The sequence below is a fragment of the Mustelus asterias genome, unplaced genomic scaffold (assembly GCF_964213995.1).
Source record: "Mustelus asterias unplaced genomic scaffold, sMusAst1.hap1.1 HAP1_SCAFFOLD_282, whole genome shotgun sequence".
NCBI classification, from domain to species: Eukaryota; Metazoa; Chordata; class Chondrichthyes; order Carcharhiniformes; family Triakidae; genus Mustelus; species Mustelus asterias.
The window spans coordinates 272,391-290,993 of record NW_027590247.1 but is presented as its reverse complement, the minus strand read 5'-3'; the positions used below and the strand labels follow the sequence as shown (position 1 = coordinate 290,993).

The 18,603-nt window shown below is 46.2% G+C and overlaps 1 protein-coding gene across 1 annotated transcript; it reads right to left on the bottom strand.

The window, feature by feature from the left end:
• Positions 1–1,619: 1,619 nt before the first annotated feature.
• LOC144486068 (actin-15B-like) lies at positions 1,620–8,420 on the bottom strand. Its single transcript, XM_078204175.1, is given in 4 exon segments — positions 1,620–2,034; positions 2,037–2,562; positions 4,054–4,131; positions 8,276–8,420. Coding segments are annotated over 4 exon segments (1,101 nt in total). The 5' UTR covers positions 8,402–8,420; the 3' UTR covers positions 1,620–1,663.
• Positions 8,421–18,603: the final 10,183 nt, after the last annotated feature.

The window sequence follows — 18,603 nt, the reverse complement described above, 5'->3', positions numbered from 1 at the left end:
GGTTCGGCCGCATTTGGAATACTGTGCCCAGTTCTGGTCGCCACACTACCAGAAGGACATGGAGGCTTTAGAGAGAATGCAGAGGAGGTTTACCAGGATGTTGCCTGGTATGGAAGGGCTTAGTTATGAGGAGAGATTGGGTAAACTGGGGTTGTTCTCACTGGAAAGACGGAGGATGAGGGGTGACCTAATAGAGGTGTATAAAATTATGAAAGGCATAGATAGGGTGAACGGTGGGAAGCCTTTTCCCAGATCGGTGGTGACGTTCACGAGGGGTCATAGGTTCAAGGTGAGGGGGGCGGGGGAGGTTTAACACGGATATCAGAAGGACGTATTTTACACAGAGGGTGGTGGGGGCCTGGAATGCGCTGCCGGGCAAGGTGGTGGAGGCGGACACACTGGGAACGTTTAAGACTTATCTAGATAGCCACATGAACGGAGTGGGAATGGAGGGATACAAAAGAATGGTCTAGTTTGGACCAGGGAGCGGCGCGGGCTTGGAGGGCCGAAGGGCCTGTTCCTGTGCTGTATTGTTCTTTGTTCTTTGTGGTAATCCATCACAATGCTCATTTCCAGCTGAAAATCCTACAGGAAATCTTCCTTTCACTTTGTAAGACAATGACAGATTTTAAACTCTTTCATGGTATATCAGCATCGCTGGCTAGGTCAGCACTTGTTGCCCACTTCCAATGCAGTTTGGTGAAATTAAGTGACCATTTCAGAGAGTAACCGAGATACAGCCACATTGCTATGGATCTGGAGTCACGTGTCAGCAGACCTGTTAAGGCCAGAAGAGCACGAGTGAGCCAAATGGGTTTTAATGACATGTAGTAGTCATGGCCACCTAATTTCAGTTCCAGAAATATAAATTGAATTTAAAGATTTACCTGCTGTTATGGTGAAATTGGAACCCAGAACTTTAGAATATCTAGGCCTCCAGATTACTCATCCAGAGACATCACTACTCACCACCACCACCCCCTGTAAACATCTTAATTCTTTTGCCAGAGAGTAAAACTGACCAGAAAATCATGGAGACCAAGGAAAAGCATTAGCTTTTCTTTTAGCATCTTCAGTTACAGAATACAATACATTACAAAAGCAAACTTTCAGATGTGTAAAATGACCTTTTGGGAGAGACATGCTGCCTGCTCCCACTGCAAAGCATAGGGGTGATATCCTTAATGCGCCATCATACTGTCGGTAACAAAACAGATTTGTTTTTTATTATTTAATTTAACTTTACGGGATCTAGGTAGGGAATGGAAAAGAAGAAAATCAGGACAAGAGCCTGCCTGTAGGCAATAATGATGTGGAGATGCCGGCGTTGGACTGGGGTAAACACAGTAAGAGTTTTAACAACACCAGGTTAAAGTCCAACAGGTTTATTTGGTAGCAAATACCATTAGCTTTCGGAGCGCTGCTCCTTCGTCAGATGGAGTGGAAATTTTCCACTCCATCTGACAAAGGAGCAGCGCTCCGAAAGCTAATGGTATTTGCTACCAAATAAACCTGTTGGACTTTAACCTGATATTGTTAAAACTCTTACTGTGTAGGCAATAAGTCATGAAAATGGCAACTTGAGGACCTTGCGCAAGAAGCAGAGTCGATGGTTTTATTACAGGTGAATTAGCCCCGGGCAACTACAGAATCCTACAGCAAGTTAGAAACACTTGCGATGGACTATGGAGGGGCCAGACTCATCGCACTCCTGCTTACTGATCCACATTTGCTGGAAGGTGGAGAGTGAAGCCAAGATGGAGCCTCCGATCCACACTGAATACTTCCTCTCAGGTGGAGCAATGATCTTTATTTTCATTGTGCTCGGAGCCAAGGCTGTGATTTCCTTCTGCATCCGATCAGCAATACCTGGGAACATGGTGGTCCCACCAGACAAGACAATGTTGGCATACAGATCCTTCCTGATATCTACATCACATTTCATGATGCTATTGAAACAGGTCTCATGGATCCCTTGCGATTCCATCCCAAGGAAGGATGGTTGGAAAAGGCCTTCTGGGCTCCTGAAGCGATGGTAATGACTTGGCCATCAGGGAGCTCATAACTTTTCTCCAAGGCTGAAGAGGAGCTGGCTGTCTGCATCTCAGATTCAAAATCAAGGGCCACGTAGGCAAGTTTCTTCTTGATGTCACGTACAATCTCCCTCTCAGCCATGGTAGTGAAGGAGTAGCCACGTTCAGTCAGGATCTTCACTGCATAGTCAGTGATATCCCATTTAGCCAGGTCTAACCTCAGGATGGCATGAGTCAAGGCATATCCTTCATAGATTGGCACGGTGTGGGAAACACCATCACCAGAATCTAACACAATGCCAGTTGTACGGCCAGAGGCATACAAGGACAACACAGCCTGAATGGCAATGTATATGGCTGGTGTGTTGAAGGTCTCAAACATGATCTGGGTCATCTTCTCCCGGTTGGCTTTGGGGTTGAGAGGTGCCTCTGTGAGGAGAACAAGGTGCTCCTCTGGGGCCACTCGCAGTTCATTGTAGAAGGTGTGGTGCCAGATCTTCTCCATGTCATCCCAGTTGGTTACAATAGCCAATGTTGTTCCTTTGTTTAAGAAGGGTAGCAAGAAGAATCCAGGTAATTACAGGCCGGTGAGCCTTACATCAGTGGTAGGGAAATTATTGGAGAGGATTCTTCAAGATAGGATTTATTTCCACTTGGAAATAAGTGGACGTATTAGTGAGAGGCAACATCACTATCTTGATCGAGTTTTTCGAGGAAGTGACAAAGATGATTGATGAGGGTAGGGCAGTGGATACTGTCTACATGGACTTCAGTAAGGCCTTTGAAAAGGTCCCTTATGGCAGACTGGTGCAGAAGTCACATGGGATCAGAGGTGAGCTGGCAAGATGGATACAAAACTGGCTCGGTCATAGAAAGAAGTCTCACAACACCAGGTTAAAGTCCAACAGGTTTATTTGGTAGCAAAAGCCACTAGCTTTCGGGGCGTTCGTAGAAGACAGAGGGTAGCAGTGGAACAGTGTGTTTCTGAATGGAGGGCTGTGACAAGTGGCGTTCCTCAGGGATCAGTGCTGGGACCTTTGCTGTTTGTAATATATATATATATATATAAAAATGTTTTGGAGGAAAATGTAACTGGATTGATTAGTAAGTTTGTGGACGACACAAAGGTTGGTGGATTTGCGGATAGCGATGAGGACCATCAGAGGATACAGCAGGATATAGATCGGTTGGAGACTTGGGCGGAGAGATGGCAGATGGAGCTTAATCCAGACAAATGTGAGGTAATGCATTTTGGAAGGTCTAACACAGAGAGGAAATACACAGTACATGGCAGAACCCTTAGGAGTATTGATAGGCATAGGGATCTGGGTGTCCAGGTACATAGGTCACTGAAAGTGGTAATGCAGGTGGTGAAGGTAATCAAGAAGGCATACAGCATGCTTGTCTTCATTGGCCGGGGCATTGAGTTTAAAAATTGGCAAGTCATGTTGCAACTTATAGAACCCTAGTTAGGCCGCACTTGGAATATAGTGTTCAATTCTGGTTGCCACGCTACCAGAAGCATATGGAGGCTTTGGAGAGGGTACAGAAAAGATTTACCAGGATATTGCCTGGTATGGAGGGCATCAACTATGAGGAGAGGTTGGAGAAACTTGATTTGTTCTCACTGGAATGACGGAGGTTGAGGGGCGGCCTGATAGAAGTCGACAAGATTACGAGAGGCATGAACAGAGTGGATAGTCAGAAGCTTTTTCCCCAGAGTGGAAAAGTCAATTACTAGGGGGCACAGGTTTAAGGTGTGAGGGGCAAGGTTTAAGGGAGATGTATGAGGCCGATTTTTTAACAGACAGTGGTGGGTGCCTGGAACTCGTTGCCGGGGAAGCGGATGCGGTAGTAACTTTTAAGGGGTGTCTTGAGAAATACATGAATAGGATGGGAATAGAGGAATACCCAGAAGGGTAGAGGGTTTTAGTTAAGCATGGTCGGTGCAGGCTTGGAGGGCCGAAGGGCCTGTTCCTGTGCTGCATTTTTCTTTGTTCTTTATCCTTTGTTCAGTCTCATGCTCGATTGGGTACTCCAGGGTCTGAACTTCATCACCAACATAACTGTCTTCCTGACCCATTCGAACCATCACTCCCTAGAATGGGGAATAAAACAAAAAGGATTAATTCACAAACATATTTAGAGAGCACTCATGAGCACATATTGCTTCCATGTTGTATTAAGCAAGTGCTATTACAGTTAATCTCCTTTCATGCCCATAGGTGTTTGGATTCCCTTTATAATTGCTACCAGTCTTTCATACTCACGGCATCTCCAATGTCTGGGGACCTGGGTTCGAATCCCACCACAGCAGATGATGGAATTTAAACTCAAATAATACACATCTGGAATTAAAAGTGTAATGATGACCATGAAACCATTGTCGATTCTGGTTAAAAACTCATGTGGTTCAGAAATGTCCCCTTTAGGGAAGGAAATCTGTGGCTCATCAGAATTGTCGATTGATGAGCTGAGTGCCACAGTGAAAAACCGCACTGACCTCCTCAGAAGACAAACACGGGACAGGGCCAACAGAGTACCCTTCATCATCCAGTATTTCTCCGGAGCAGAGAAGCTACGACATCTTCTCCGGAGGCTTCAGCATGTCATCAATGAAGACGAACATCTCACCAAGGCCACCCCCACACCCCCACACCTTGCCTTCAGACAACCATGCAACCTCAAGCAAGAGGTTCGCAGCAAACGACCCAGCCTTCAGGAGAACAGCGATCACAACACCACACAACCCTGCCACAGCAACCTCTGCAAGGCGTGCCGGATCATCAACACGGATGCCATCATCTCACATGAGAACACCACCCACCAGGTACACGGTACATACTCTTGCAACTTGGCCAACGTTGTCTACCTGATACGTTGCAGGAAAGGATGTCTCGAGGCATGGTACATTGGGGAGACCATGCAGACGCTACGACAATGGATGAATGAACACAGCTCGACAATCACCAGGCAGGAGTGTTCCCTTCCAGTTGGGGAACACCTCAGCGGTCACGGACATTCAGCCTCTGATCTTCGGGTAAGCGTTCTCCAAGGCTTGTCTACAGAGGCCCTATGGGTGGAGCTGAGAAACAGGAAAGGTATGACCACATTAATGGGCTTGTATTATAGACCACCCAATAGTCAGCGAGAACTGGAGGAGCAAATCAGCGGAGAGATAGCTGACAACTGCAAGAAACACAAAGTTGTGATAGTAGGGGATTTTAATTTTCCACATATAGATTGGGACTCGCACACTGTTAAAGGTTTAGACGGGGTAGAGTTTGTAAAATGTGTTCAGGAGAATTTTCTACATCAGTATATAGAGGTGCCAACTAGAGAGGATGCGATATTGGATCTCCTATTGGGAAATGAGTTAGGGCAGGTGATGGATGTGAGTGTGAGGGAACACTTTGGATCCAGTGATCATAATGCCATTAGTTTCAACCTGATCGTGGATAAGGATAGATCTGGTCCTCAGGTTGAAGTTCTGAACTGGAAAAAGGCCAAATTTGATGAAATCAGAAGGGATCTGGGAAGTGTAGATTGGCTCAGGCTGTTCTCTGGTAAGGATGTAAATGGAAAGTGGGAGGCCTTCAAAGGAGAAATTTTGAGAGTGCAGAGTTTGTATGTTCCTGTCAGGATTAAAGGCAAAGTAAATAAGAATAAGGAACCTTGGTTCTCGAGGGAGATTGTAACACTGATTAAGAGGAAGAGAGAGTTGTATGAAATGTACAGGCAGCAAGGAACAGATCAGATGCTCGAGGAGTATAAAAAGTGCAAGAAGCTACTTAAGAGGGAAATCAGGAGGGCTAAAATAAGACATGAGGTTGCTTTGGCAGACAGAGTGAAGGAAAATCCAAAGAGCTTCTATAGGTATGTTAGGAGCAAAAGGATAGTGAGGGATAAAATTGGTCCTCTTGAAGACCAGAGTGGTACACTGTGTATGGAACCAAAAGAGATGGGGGAGATACTAAATGGTTTTTTTGCATCTGTATTTACTGAGGAAACGGGCATGGAGTCTACGGAAATAGGGCAAACTGCTAGGGAGGCCATGGAACCTTTACAGATTAAAGGGGAGGAGGTGCTCGCTGTCTTGAGGCAAATCAGAGTGGATAAATCCCCAGGACCGGACAGGGTATTCCCACGGACCTTGAGGGAAGCTAGTGTTGAACTTGCAGGGGCCCTAGCAGACATATTTAAAATGTCAGTATTCACGGGGGAGGTGCCGGATGATTGGAGGGTGGCTCATGTTGTTCCGTTGTTTAAAAAAGGTTCCAAAAGAAATCCGGGAAATTATCGGCCAGTAGGTTTGACGTCGGTGGTGGGCAAGTTATTGGAAGGTGTGATAAGGGATAGGATCTACAAATATTTGGATAGACAGGGACTTATTAGGGAGAGTCAACATGGCTTTGTGCGTGGTAGGTCATGTTTGACCAATCTATTAGAGTTGTTCGAGGAGGTTACCAGTAAAGTGGATGAAGGGAAGGCGGTGGATGTTGTCTACCTGGACTTCAGCAAGGCCTTTGACAAGGTCCCTCATGGGAGGTTAGTTAGGAAGGTTCAGTCGCTGGGTATACATGGGGAGGTAGTAAATTGGATAAGACACTGGCTCAATGGAAGAAGCCAGAGAGTGGTTGTGGAGGATTGCTTCTCTGAGTGGAGGCCTGTGACTAGTGGTGTGCCGCATGGATCGGTGTTGGGTCCATTGTTGTTTGTCATCTATATCAATGATCTGGAAGATAATGTGGTAAATTGGATCAGCAAGTTTGCTGATGATACAAAGATTGGAGGTGTAGTGGAAGGTTTTCAAAGCTTGCAGAGGGATTTGGACCAACTAGAAAAATGGGCTGAAAAATGGCAAATGGAATTTAACGCAGACAAGTGTGAGATATTGCACTTTGGAAGGACAAACCAAAGAAGAACGTATAGGGTAAATGGTAGGACTCTGAAGAGCGCAGTTGAACAGAGGGATCTGGGAATACAGGTACAGAGTTCCCTAAAAGTAACGTCACAGGTGGATAGGGTCGTAAAGAGTGCCTTTGGTACATTGGCCTTTATAAATCGGAGTATCGAGTATAAAAGTTGGAGTGTTATGGTAAGGTTGTATAAGGCATTGGTGAGGCCGAATTTGGAGTATTGTGTACAGTTCTGGTCGCCTAGTTACAGGAAGGATGTAAATAAGATTGAAAGAGTGCAGAGAAGGTTCACAAGGATGTTGCCGGGACTTGAGAACTGAGTTACAGAGAGAGATTGAATAGGTTGGGACTTTATTCCCTAGAGCGTAGAAGATTGAGGGGAGATTTGATAGAGGTGTATAAGATTTTGATGGGTATAGATAGAGTGAATGCGAGCAGGCTTTTTCCGCTGAGGCTAGGGGAGAAAAAAACCAGAGGGCATGGGTTAAGGGTGAAAGGAGAAAAGTTTAAAGGGAATATTAGGGGGGGCTTCTTCACGCAGAGAGTGGTGGGAGTGTGGAATGAGCTGCCGGATAAAGTGGTAAATGCGGGGTCACTTTTAATATTTAAGAAAAACTTGGACGGGTTCATGGATGAGAGGGGTGTGGAGGGATATGGTCCAAGTGCAGGTCAGTGGGACTAGGCATAAAATGGTTCGGCACAGACAAGAAGGGCCAAAAGGCCTGTTTCTGAGCTGTAATTTTCTATGGTTCTAAGGCGGCCTTAACGACACACGACAACGCAGAGTCGCTGAGCAAAAACTGATAGCCAAGTTCCACACACATGAGGACGGCCTCAACCGGGATCTTGGGTTCATGTCACACTATCAGTAACCCCCACGACTTGCCTGGGCTTGCAAAATCTCACTAACTGCCCTGTCTGGAGACAATACACATCTCTTTAACCTGTGCTTAACCCTCTCTCCACTCACATTGTCTGTACCTTTAAGACTTGATTACCTGTAAAGACTCTCATTCCAACCATTATCTTGTAAATTGAGTTTGTATCTATATATGCCCTGTTTGTGAACAGAACTCCCACTCACCTGATGAAGTGGCAGTGCTCCAAAGGTTTGTGGCTTGTGCTACCAAATAAACCTGTTGGACTTTAACCTGATGTTGTGAGATTTCTTACTACGCTTGCCCCAGTCCAATGCAGGCATCTCCACATCATAACCACTGTACCACCATGAAATGATGTTTCAGTTACAAGAAGGACTTAGACCTCAAGCAGTACTCAAAAACGACAAGATTGAACAGTCTGCCAAATAGTTTTAGGGCTCACCTGGTGACGGGGCCATCCCACAATGGAGGGGAACACAGCCCTGGGGGCATCATCTCCTGCAAAGCCAGCCTTACGCAGCCCAGATCCATTGTCAACCACCAGAGCTGCAACATCATCATCAGCCATGGTTTAAAATCTACAGGAGCTGACTGAACAACAAAAGGGAAAAAAGATTAATGCAGACACAACAGCACAGACATTTCAAAGCAATTACTGATCAAATTAATGCTATATTTAATACTGCCTTCCAAAACTCCCTCACCCAACAGAAACTGAACAACACCAACAAATACCACCATTTTCAAGAGCTACAGCAGAACTCAACTAAAACCCATTCTTTTCCCCTGCCACACCTTATTTGCCAAACACCACCTAATGTCTCCCTATACCTCAAAATAGGAATAAATGATATGTGGGCAGGCTGTCTCCCAGCTGCCTTTATTGATGCTAAGCCCCTCCCTATCCCATCATTGGACAGCCAACCACTGAGGGTCAGGAGGAGGGACCAAGAATGGTTAATTAAAGCTCAGGGATGAGCCAAGAACAATCAATCGAGGCACAGCGACAGGAGCCAAGAACAACCAATTGAGGCACAGCGACAGGAGCCAAGAACAACCAATTGAGGCACAGCGACAGGAGCCAAGAATAATTAATCAAGGATCAGGAAGAAATCTAGAAGAGTATACGACTAGTAGGAAGGAACTAAAGAGGGAAATTAGAAGAGCCAGGAGGGGACATGAGAAGGCCTTGGCAGACATGATAAAGGAAATCCCCAAGGCATTCTACAAGTATGTGAAGAGCAAGAGGATAAGATGTGAAGGAGTAGGACCTATCAAATGTGACAGTGGGAAAGTCTGTATTGAACTGGTTGAAATAGCAGAGGTACTCAATGAATACTTTGCTTCAGTATTCACAGTGGAAAAGGATCTTGGTAGTTGCAGTGCAGACTTGCAGTGGACTGAGAAGATTGAGCACGTGGGCATTAGGAAAGAGGATGTGTTGGAGCTGTTGAAAAGCATCAAGTTAGATAAATCGCCGGGACCGGATGGGATGTACCCCAGGTTACTGTGGGAGGCGAGGGAAGAGATTGCTGATCCTCTGGCGATGATCTTTGCGTCGTCAATGGAGACGGGAGAGGTTCCGGAGGATTGGAGAATGGCGGATGTGGTTCCGTTATTCAAGAAAGGGAGAAGAGATAGCCCAGCAAATTATAGACCGGTGAGTCTAACCTCAGTGGTAGGTAAGTTGATGGAGAAGATCCTGAGAGGCAGGATTTATGAACATTTGGAAAGGAATAGTATGATCAGAAGTAGCCAGCACGGCTTTGTCCGAAGCAGATCATGCCTTACGAGTCTGAGTTTTTTGAAGATGTGACTAGACACTTAGATGGGGGAAGAGCGGTAGATGTGGTTTATATGGATTTCAGTAAGGCGTTTGATAAGGTGCCCCATGCAAGGCTTATGGAGAAAGTGAAGGGGCATGGGATACAAGGGGACGTTGCTTTGTGGATTCAGAACTGGCTTGCCCACAGAAGGCAAAGAGTGGTTGTAGATGGGTCTTTTTCAGAGCGGAGGTCGGTCACCAGTGGGGTGCCCCAGGGATCTGTTCTGGGACCCTTGCTCTTTGTGATTTTTATAAATGACCTGGATGAGGAAGTGGAAGGATGGGTTGGCAAGTTTGCTGATGACACAAAGGTTGGAGGTGTTGTGGATAGTGTAGAGGGATGTCAGCAGTTGCAACGAGACATAGATAAGATGCAAGACTGGGCGGAGAAGTGGCAGATGGACTTCAACCCAGATAAGTGTGTGGTGGTTCATTTTGGCAGGTCGAATAGGATGGAAGAATATAATATTAAGGGTAAGACGCTTGGCAGTGTAGAAGAACAGAGGGATCTTGGGGTCCGGGTTTATAGGACGCTCAAAGCGGCGTCGCAGGTAGAGGCTGTGGTTAAGAAGGCGTATGGAATACTGGCCTTCATCAATAGAGGAATTGTGTTTAGAAATCGGGAGATAATGCTGCAGTTGTATAGGACCCTGGTCAGACGCCACCTGGAGTACTGTGCCCAGTTCTGGTCGCCTCATTACAGAAAGGATGTGGAAGCCATAGAATGGGTGCAGAGGAGATTTACGAGAATGTTGCCGGGATTAAGTGGTATGCCTTATGAGGATAGGTTGAGAGAGCTGGGTCTATTCTCCTTGGAGAGGCGAAGGATGAGAGGTGACCTGATAAATGTGTATAAGATGTTGAGGGGTATTGATAGAGTGGATTCTCAGAGGCTGTTACCAGGGCTGAAATGGTGGTCACGAGGGGCCACAGGTTTAGGGTGCTGGGGAGTAGGTATAGAGGAGATGTTAGGGGTAAGTTTTTCACTCAGAGGGTGATGGGTGCATGGAATCGGCTGCCGGTAGTGGTGGTGGAAGCGGATTCGATTGAGTCTTTTAAGAGACTTTTGGATAGGTTCATGGAGGTTAGTAAGATAGAGGGTTATAGATGAGCCTAGAAGGTAAGGAAATTGTTCGGCGCAACTTGTGGGCCGAAGGGCCTGTTTGTGCTGTAGCTTTTCTATGTTCTATGAAGAGGAGCCAAGAATAATCATGAGGTGGAGTGAGGTGAGGTGGAATAATCTTGGGAAGGTGATGGCCTAATGGTATTATCGCTAGATTATTAATCGAGAAACTCAGCTAATGTTCTGGGGACCTGTGTTCAAACCCTGCCACGGCAGATGGTGGGATTTAAATTCAATAAAATAATATCTGGAATTAAGAATCTGGGTCACTAATGCCCTTTAGGGAAGGAAATCTGCCGTCTTTACCTGGTCTGGCCTACATGTGATGCCACAACAATGTGGTTGACTCTCAACTGCCCTCTGAAAGCCACTCAGTTGTATCACCACCACCTTCTCAAGGGGCAGCTAGGGATGGGGAATAAATGCTGGCCAGCCAGCGATGCCCATGTCCCACAAATGAATAGAAAAATAAATTGAGACTCAGCAAGTTGATCTGATTTATTATTGTCACATGTATTAGCATATAGTGAAAAGTATTGCTTCTGGCGCACTATATAGACAAAGCATATCGTACATAGAGAAGGAAAGGAGAAAGTGCAGAATGTAGTGGTGCAGTCATAGCTAGGATATAGAGAAAGATCAACTTGATATAAGGTAAATCCATTCTAATGTCTGATGGCAACAGGGTAAAGGCTGTCTTTGAGTCGATTGGTACGTGTTCTCAGACTTCTGTCTCCTTCCTGACGGAAGAAGGTGGAAGAGAAAATGTCCGGGGTGCGTGGCTTCCTTGATAATGCTGGCTGCTTTTCCGAGGCAGTGGAAGAGGAGTCAAGAATAATCAATTGAGGTTCGGGGAGGAGCCAAGAACAACCAATTTGTTCTTGGTAGCACCCAGTTCCAGGATGATATGACACCAGTGTTTAACCCTAATGGAGTTTTTGCAAAAGTTGGGGTGGTCATTGAGGTGTTGAGCATCTTCCTGACAGGGGGAGGAAGAGTCAGTCCAGCCCTTGACTCCTTCTTTCGGGATGAGTGAGCTTTGAGTGGTGCTTCGGATGCCATTACACTTTGGTTGACCAATCATCAGCTCACAACACTTAAAGCTGACTTCTTCACATGTTATTATGCTTCTATCAATGTTCACATCAGCGAATATAAGCTGCTGGTCTGTTCTCAGGCCCAATGTCTTATATTTCTGCTTAAATGATCTCAGACTCCGAAGATTCCTCAGGATCTCTTTGGAAACAGAAACAGTTCCTTACCTCATAGCCTTAACTGGGTAACTTATTTAGTGTGGGTATAGTTAGATCAAAGAACAAAGAAAAGTACAGCACAGGAACAGGCCCTTCAGCCCTCCCAGCCTGTGCCAATCATGATGCCCTAACTAAACTAAAAAAAATCTTCTGCCCTTACTCGGTCCGTATCCCTCTATTCCCTCCCTATTCATGGACCCATCCAGATGCCTCTTAAATGTTGCTAATGTGTCTGCTTCCACCACCTCCTCTGGCAGCGCGTTCCAGGCACCCACCACTCTCTGTGTGAAAAACTTCCCCCGCACATCTCCCTTAAACGTTCCCCCTCTCACCTTGAACCTGTGCCCCCTTGTAATTGACACTTCCTCCCTGGGAAAAAAGCCTCTGCCTATCCACCCTGTCTATGCCTCTCATAATTTTGCAGACCTCAATCAGCTCTCCCCTCAGCCTCCGTCTTTCCAGTGAAAACAATCCTAGTTTATTCAACCTCTCCTTATAGCCAACACCCTCGCGACCAGGCAACATTCTGGTGAACCTTCTTTGCACTCTCTATCCAAAGCTTCCAAATCCTTCTGGTAGTGTGGTGATCAGAACTGCACATAAGAACATAAGAACTAGGAGCAGGAGTAGGCCATCTGGCCCCTCGAGCCTGCCCCGCCATTCAATAAGATCATGGCTGATCTTTTCGTGGACTCAGCTCCACTTACCCGCCCACTCACCATAACCCTTAATTCCTTTACTGTTCAAAAATCTATCTATCCTTGCCTTAAAAACATTCAATGAGGTAGCCTCAACTGCTTCACTGGGCAGGGAATTCCACAAATTCACAACCCTTTGTGTGAAGAAGTTCCTCCTCAACTCCGTCCTAAATCTGCTCCCTCTTATTTTGAGGCCATGCCCCCTAGTTCTAGTTTCATCTGCCAGTGGAAATGACTTCCCTGCTTCTATCTTATCTATTCCCTTCGTAATTTTATATGTTTCTATCAGATCTCCCCTCATTCGTCAATATGGCTTTGTGAGGGAAATCATGTTTAACCAATTTATTGGAGTTCTTTGGAGGAGTCACATGCACTGTAGATAAAGGGGAATTGGTGGGTATACTGTTCTTAGATTTCCAGAAGGGCAGCACAGTGTTCAGCACTGCTGCCTCACAGCGCCAGAGACCTGGGTTTGATTCCAGCCTTGGGTGACTGTGTGGAGTTTGCACTTTCCCCCCTTTCTGCATGGATTTCCTCCAGGTGCACCAGTTTCCTCCCACAGTCCAAAGATGTGCAGGTTAGGTGGATTGGCCATGCTAAATTGCCCCTCAGTGGTCAAAGATGGGTAGGTTAGAGGATTTACTAGAGTAAATGGACAGGATTAGAGGAATAGTGCGGGGGTTGGGCCTGCGTAAAATGCTCTTTTGGACAGTCATGCAGACCCGATGGGTTGAAAGACCTCCTTCTGCACTGTAGGTATTCTTCTATGGATTCTATCACTTGATAACGTACCACATCAAAGGTTTTTGATTTGATTTGATTTGATTTATTATTGTCACTAGTATACAGTGAAAAGTATTGTTTCTTTCGTGCTATACAAAGCATACTGTAAATAGAGAAGGAAACGAGAGGGTACAGAATGTGTTACAGTCATAGTTAGGGTGTAGAGAAAGATCAACTTAATACGAGGGAGGTCCATTCAAAAGTCTGATGGCAGCAGGAAAGAAGTTGTTCTTGAGTTGGTTGGTACGTGACCTCAGACTTTGGTATCTTTGCCCGACGGAAGAAGGTGGAAGAGAGAATGTCCGGGGTGCGTGGGCTCCTTGATTATACTGGCTGCTTTTCCTGAGGCAGCGGGAAGTGTAGACAGATTGGGCTACATTCACGACTCTTTGTAGTTTCTTGCGGTCTTGGACAGAGCAGGAGCCATACCAAGCTGTGATACAACCAGAAAAAAATGCTTTCTATGGTGCATCTGTAAAAGCTGGTGAGAGTCGTAGCTGACATGCTAAATTTCCTTCGTCTTCTGAGAAAGTAGAGGCGTTGGTGGGTTTTCTTAACTATAGTGTCGGCATGGGGGGAGCAGGACAGGTTGTTGGTGATCTGGTGGGTATTTCCAAACCATATTAAATTGAAACTCCTTGGTTTCGGCAAGGGGAGGGAATTATTTAGAAACATAGAACATAGAAAAACTACAGCACAAACAGGCCCTTCGGCCCACAAGTTGTGCCGAACACATCCCTACCTTCTAGATCTCCTATAACCCTCCATCCTATTAATAGAACATAGAACATAGAAAGCCACAGCACAAACAGGCCCTTCGGCCCACAAGTTGCGCCGATCACATCCCCACCTCTAGGCCTATCTATAGCCCTCAATCCCATTAAATCCCATGTACTCATCCAGGAGTCTCTTAAAAGACCCTATTGAGTTCGCCTCCACCACCACTGACGGCAGCCAATTCCACTCGCCCACCACCCTCTGTGTGAAAAACTTACCCCTAACATCTCCCCTGTACCTACCCCCCAGCACCTTAAACCTGTGTCCTCTCGTAGCAGACATTTCCACTCTGGGAAAAAGCCTCTGAGAGTCCACTCGATCTATGCCTCTCAACATCTTATACACCTCTATTAGGTCTCCTCTCATCCTTTGTCTCTCCAAGGAGAAAAGACCGAGCTCCCTCAGCCTATCCTCATAAGGCATGCCACTCAATCCAGGCAACATCCTTGTAAATCTCCTCTGCACCCTTTCAATCTTTTCCACATCCTTCCTATAGTGAGGTGACCAAAACTGAGCACAGTACTCCAAGTGGGGTCTGACGAGGGTCTTATAAAGCTGAAGAAATAGTGGAGGCGTTAGTTATGATCTTTCAAAAGTCACTGGAGTCAGGGAAAGTCCCAGAGGATTGGAAAATCGCTGTTGTAACCCCACTGTTCAAGAAGGGAACAAGAAAAAAGATGGAAAATTATAGGCCAATTAGCCTAACCTCAGTTGTTGGCAAAATTCTAGAATCCATCGTTAAGGATGAGATTTCTAAATTCTTGGAAGTGCAGGGTCGGATTAAGACAAGTCAGCATGGATTTAGTAAGGGGAGGTCGTGCCTGACAAACCTGTTAGAGTTCTTTGAAGAGATAACAAATAGGTTAGACCAAGGAGAGCCAATGGATGTTATCTATCTTGACTTCCAAAAGGCCTTTGACAAGGTGCCTCACGGGAGACTGCTGAGTAAAATAAGGGCCCATGGTATTCGAGGCAAGGTACTAACATGGATTGACGATTGGCTGTCAGACAGAAGGCAGAGAGTTGGGATAAAAGGTTCTTTCTCAGAATGGCAACCGGTGACAAGTGGTGTCCCGCAGGGTTCAGTGTTGGGGCCACAGCTGTTCTCTTTATATATTAACGATCTAGATGACGGGACTGGGAGCATTCTGGCCAAGTTTGCCGATGATACAAAGATAGGTGGAGGGGCAGGTAGTATTGAGGAGGTGGGGAGGCTGCAGAAAGATTTAGACAGTTTAGGAGAGTGGTCCAAGAAGTGGCTGATGAAATTCAACGTGGGCAAGTGCGAGGTCGTACACTTTGGAAAAAAGAATAGAGGCATGGACTATTTTCTAAACGGTGACAAAATTCATAATGCTAAAGTTCAAAGGGACTTGGGAGTCCTAGTCCAGGATTCTCTAAAGGTAAACTTGCAGGTTGAGTCCGTAATTAAGAAAGCAAATGTAATGTTGTCATTTATCTCAAGAGGCTTGGAATACAAAAGCAGGGATGTACTTCTGAGGCTTTATAAAGCACTGGTTAGGCCCCATTTGGAGTACTGTGAGCAATTTTGGGCCCCACACCTCAGGAAGGACATACTGGCACTGGAGCGGGTCCAGCGGAGATTCACACGGATGATCCCAGGAATGGTAGGCCTGACATACGATGAACGTCTGAGGATCGTGGGATTATATTCATTGGAGTTTAGGAGGTTGAGGGGAGATCTGATAGAAACTTACAAGATAATGAACGGCTTAGATAGGATGGACGTAGGGAAGTTGTTTCCATTAACAGGGGAGACTAGGACGCGGGGGCACAGCCTTAGAATAAAAGGGAGTCACTTTAGAACAGAGATGAGGAGAAATTTCTTCAGCCAGAGAGTGGTGGGTCTGTGGAATTCATTGCCACAGAGGGCTGTGGAGGCCGAGACGTTGAGCGTCTTCAAGACAGAAATTGATAAATTCTTGATTTCTCGAGGAATTAAGGGCTATGGGGAGAGAGCGGGTAAATGGAGTTGAAATCAACCATGATTGAATGGTGGAGTGGACTCGATGGGCCGAATGGCCTTACTTCCGCTCCTATGTCTTATGGTCTTATGGTCTTATGCATCATTATCCCCGGACTCCTAAACTCAATCCCTCGATTGATAAAGGCCAGCACGCCATACACCCTCTTAACCACCTCCTCCACCTGTGGGGCCGATTTCAGAGTCCTATGGACCCGGACCCCAAGGTCCTTCTGATCCTCTTTACTTTATTTCTTTTTAAAATCTTCTGAAGTTTTTAAACTTAAAGAGTTTAGTCATGGCAGAGAGCTGGAAGCTGTGGGTTGCTCTTCTTGCTCTATGTGGGAGACTCGGCACATTTCCAGTGGCTGGGGCCAGCATGTGTGCAAGAAGTGTGTCCAGCTGCAGCTCCGGGAAGCTTGAGTTTCAGAGCTTGAATGGCGGCTGGAGACACTGGAGCATCCGTGAGTCTGAGAGCATTGTGAATAGCACATTTAGGGAGGTGGTCACACTGCAGCTAAGGGACTTGAGGAAGGAAGGGAATGGGTGACAACCAGGCAGTCCAAGAGGTGTAGACAGGTAGTTCAGGAGTCCCCTGGGGTCTAATTGGTATTCCATTTTGGAGGTTGCTGATTCCTCCAGGGAGTGCAGACAGAGCCAAACTTCTGGCACCAGAAGTAGCCTGTCTGAACAGGAGATGGGGAAGAAAGGCAGAGCAATAGTGATAGGGATTCTATAGTCAGGGGTACAGATATGCGCTACTGTGGCCGTCAACGTGACTCCAGGATGGTATGTTGCCTCCCTGGTGCTAGGGAGGTCACTGAATGGCTGCAGAGCATTCTGAAGGGGGAAGGTGATAAAGCAGAGGTCATGGTACATGTTGGTACCAATGACACAGATGGAAAGAGGGATGAGGTCTTGCATTAAGAATTCAGGGAATTAGACAGTAGACTAAAAAGCAAGACCTCGCGAGTTGTAATCTTGGGATTACTCCTAGTGCCACATGCTAGCAAGCACAGAAATAGGAGTGATGATTTGGAGTCATGAGCTTTCGGAGCGCTGCTCCTTCCTTCACTCACCTGAGGAAGGAGCAGCGCTCCAAAAGCTCGTGATTCCAAATAAACCTGTTGGACTTTAACCTGGCGTTGTGAAACTTCTTACAGGGGCGGCGCGGTAGCACAGTGGTTAGCACTGCTGCTTCACAGCTCCAGGGACCTGGGTTCGATTCCCAGCTTGGGTCACTGTCTGTGTGGAGTTTGCACATTCTCCTCGTGTCTGCGTGGGTTTCCTCCGGGTGCTCCGGTTTCCTCCCACAGTCCAAAAATGTGCAGGTTAGGTTGATTGGCTATGCTAAAATTGCCCCTTCATGTCCTGAGATGCATAGGTTAGAGGGATTAGCAGGTAAATGTGTAGGGATATGGGGGTAGGGCCTGAGTAGGATTGTGGTCGGTGCAGACTCGATGGGCCAGATGGCCTCTTTCTGCACTGTAGGGTTTCTATGATTTCTATAAATAGGAGGATAGTGCAGATGAATGTGAGGCTTAAGAGTTGGTGCAGGCAGGAGGGTTTTAGATTTCTGGATCACTGGGACCATTTCTGGGGAAGATGAGACCTGTACAAGAGGGATGGTCTACATCTGAACCAGAACAGGATTAACATCCTTGCGGGACATTTTGCTGGTGCTGTTGGGAGGAGTTTAAACTAATTTCGCAGGGAGAGGGGGACACACATTGTTAGGAGAATAAGGGCAAAGAATTATACAGCAAAACAAACAAGTCAGAGGGAGTGCAGCTGTATTAAGTTTCAAGAGAGGTAAATGTGTGGCTCAAAGATTGGTGTGGGAGGAATGAGTTTGAATTCATGGGACATTGGCGCCAGTATTGGGGAAGAAGGGACCTGTTCCGATGGGACGGTCTTCATCTGAATTATGCTGTGACCAGATTCCTGGCGAATCATACAACTAGGGAGGTAGATAGGGCTTTAAACTAAATAGTGTGGAGGAGGGTTCAGTTGTTTGGAGAATTAGAAAATCAAAGTTGAAGGAGAGGGTAGAAGTGCAGGTTAATGATGAGGACTTTCAACTAGTTAAAGGAGCGAGGGCTCAGGAGAGGTTAGTAAAGTTTCCAGACCACATAATAGAACAGAGAGTATAGAAGGTGGCAGGAATCTAACCTCAGGCAGAGCAAAAAAGGTGACAAGTATGAGAAAGGAGGTGGTCAATGCAGGTCTGAGGGTGTTGTACCTAAATGCGCACAGTAGACGGAACAAGGTAAATGAGCTTGTTGCACACATTGAAATTGGCCAGTACGATGTTGTGGGCATCACAG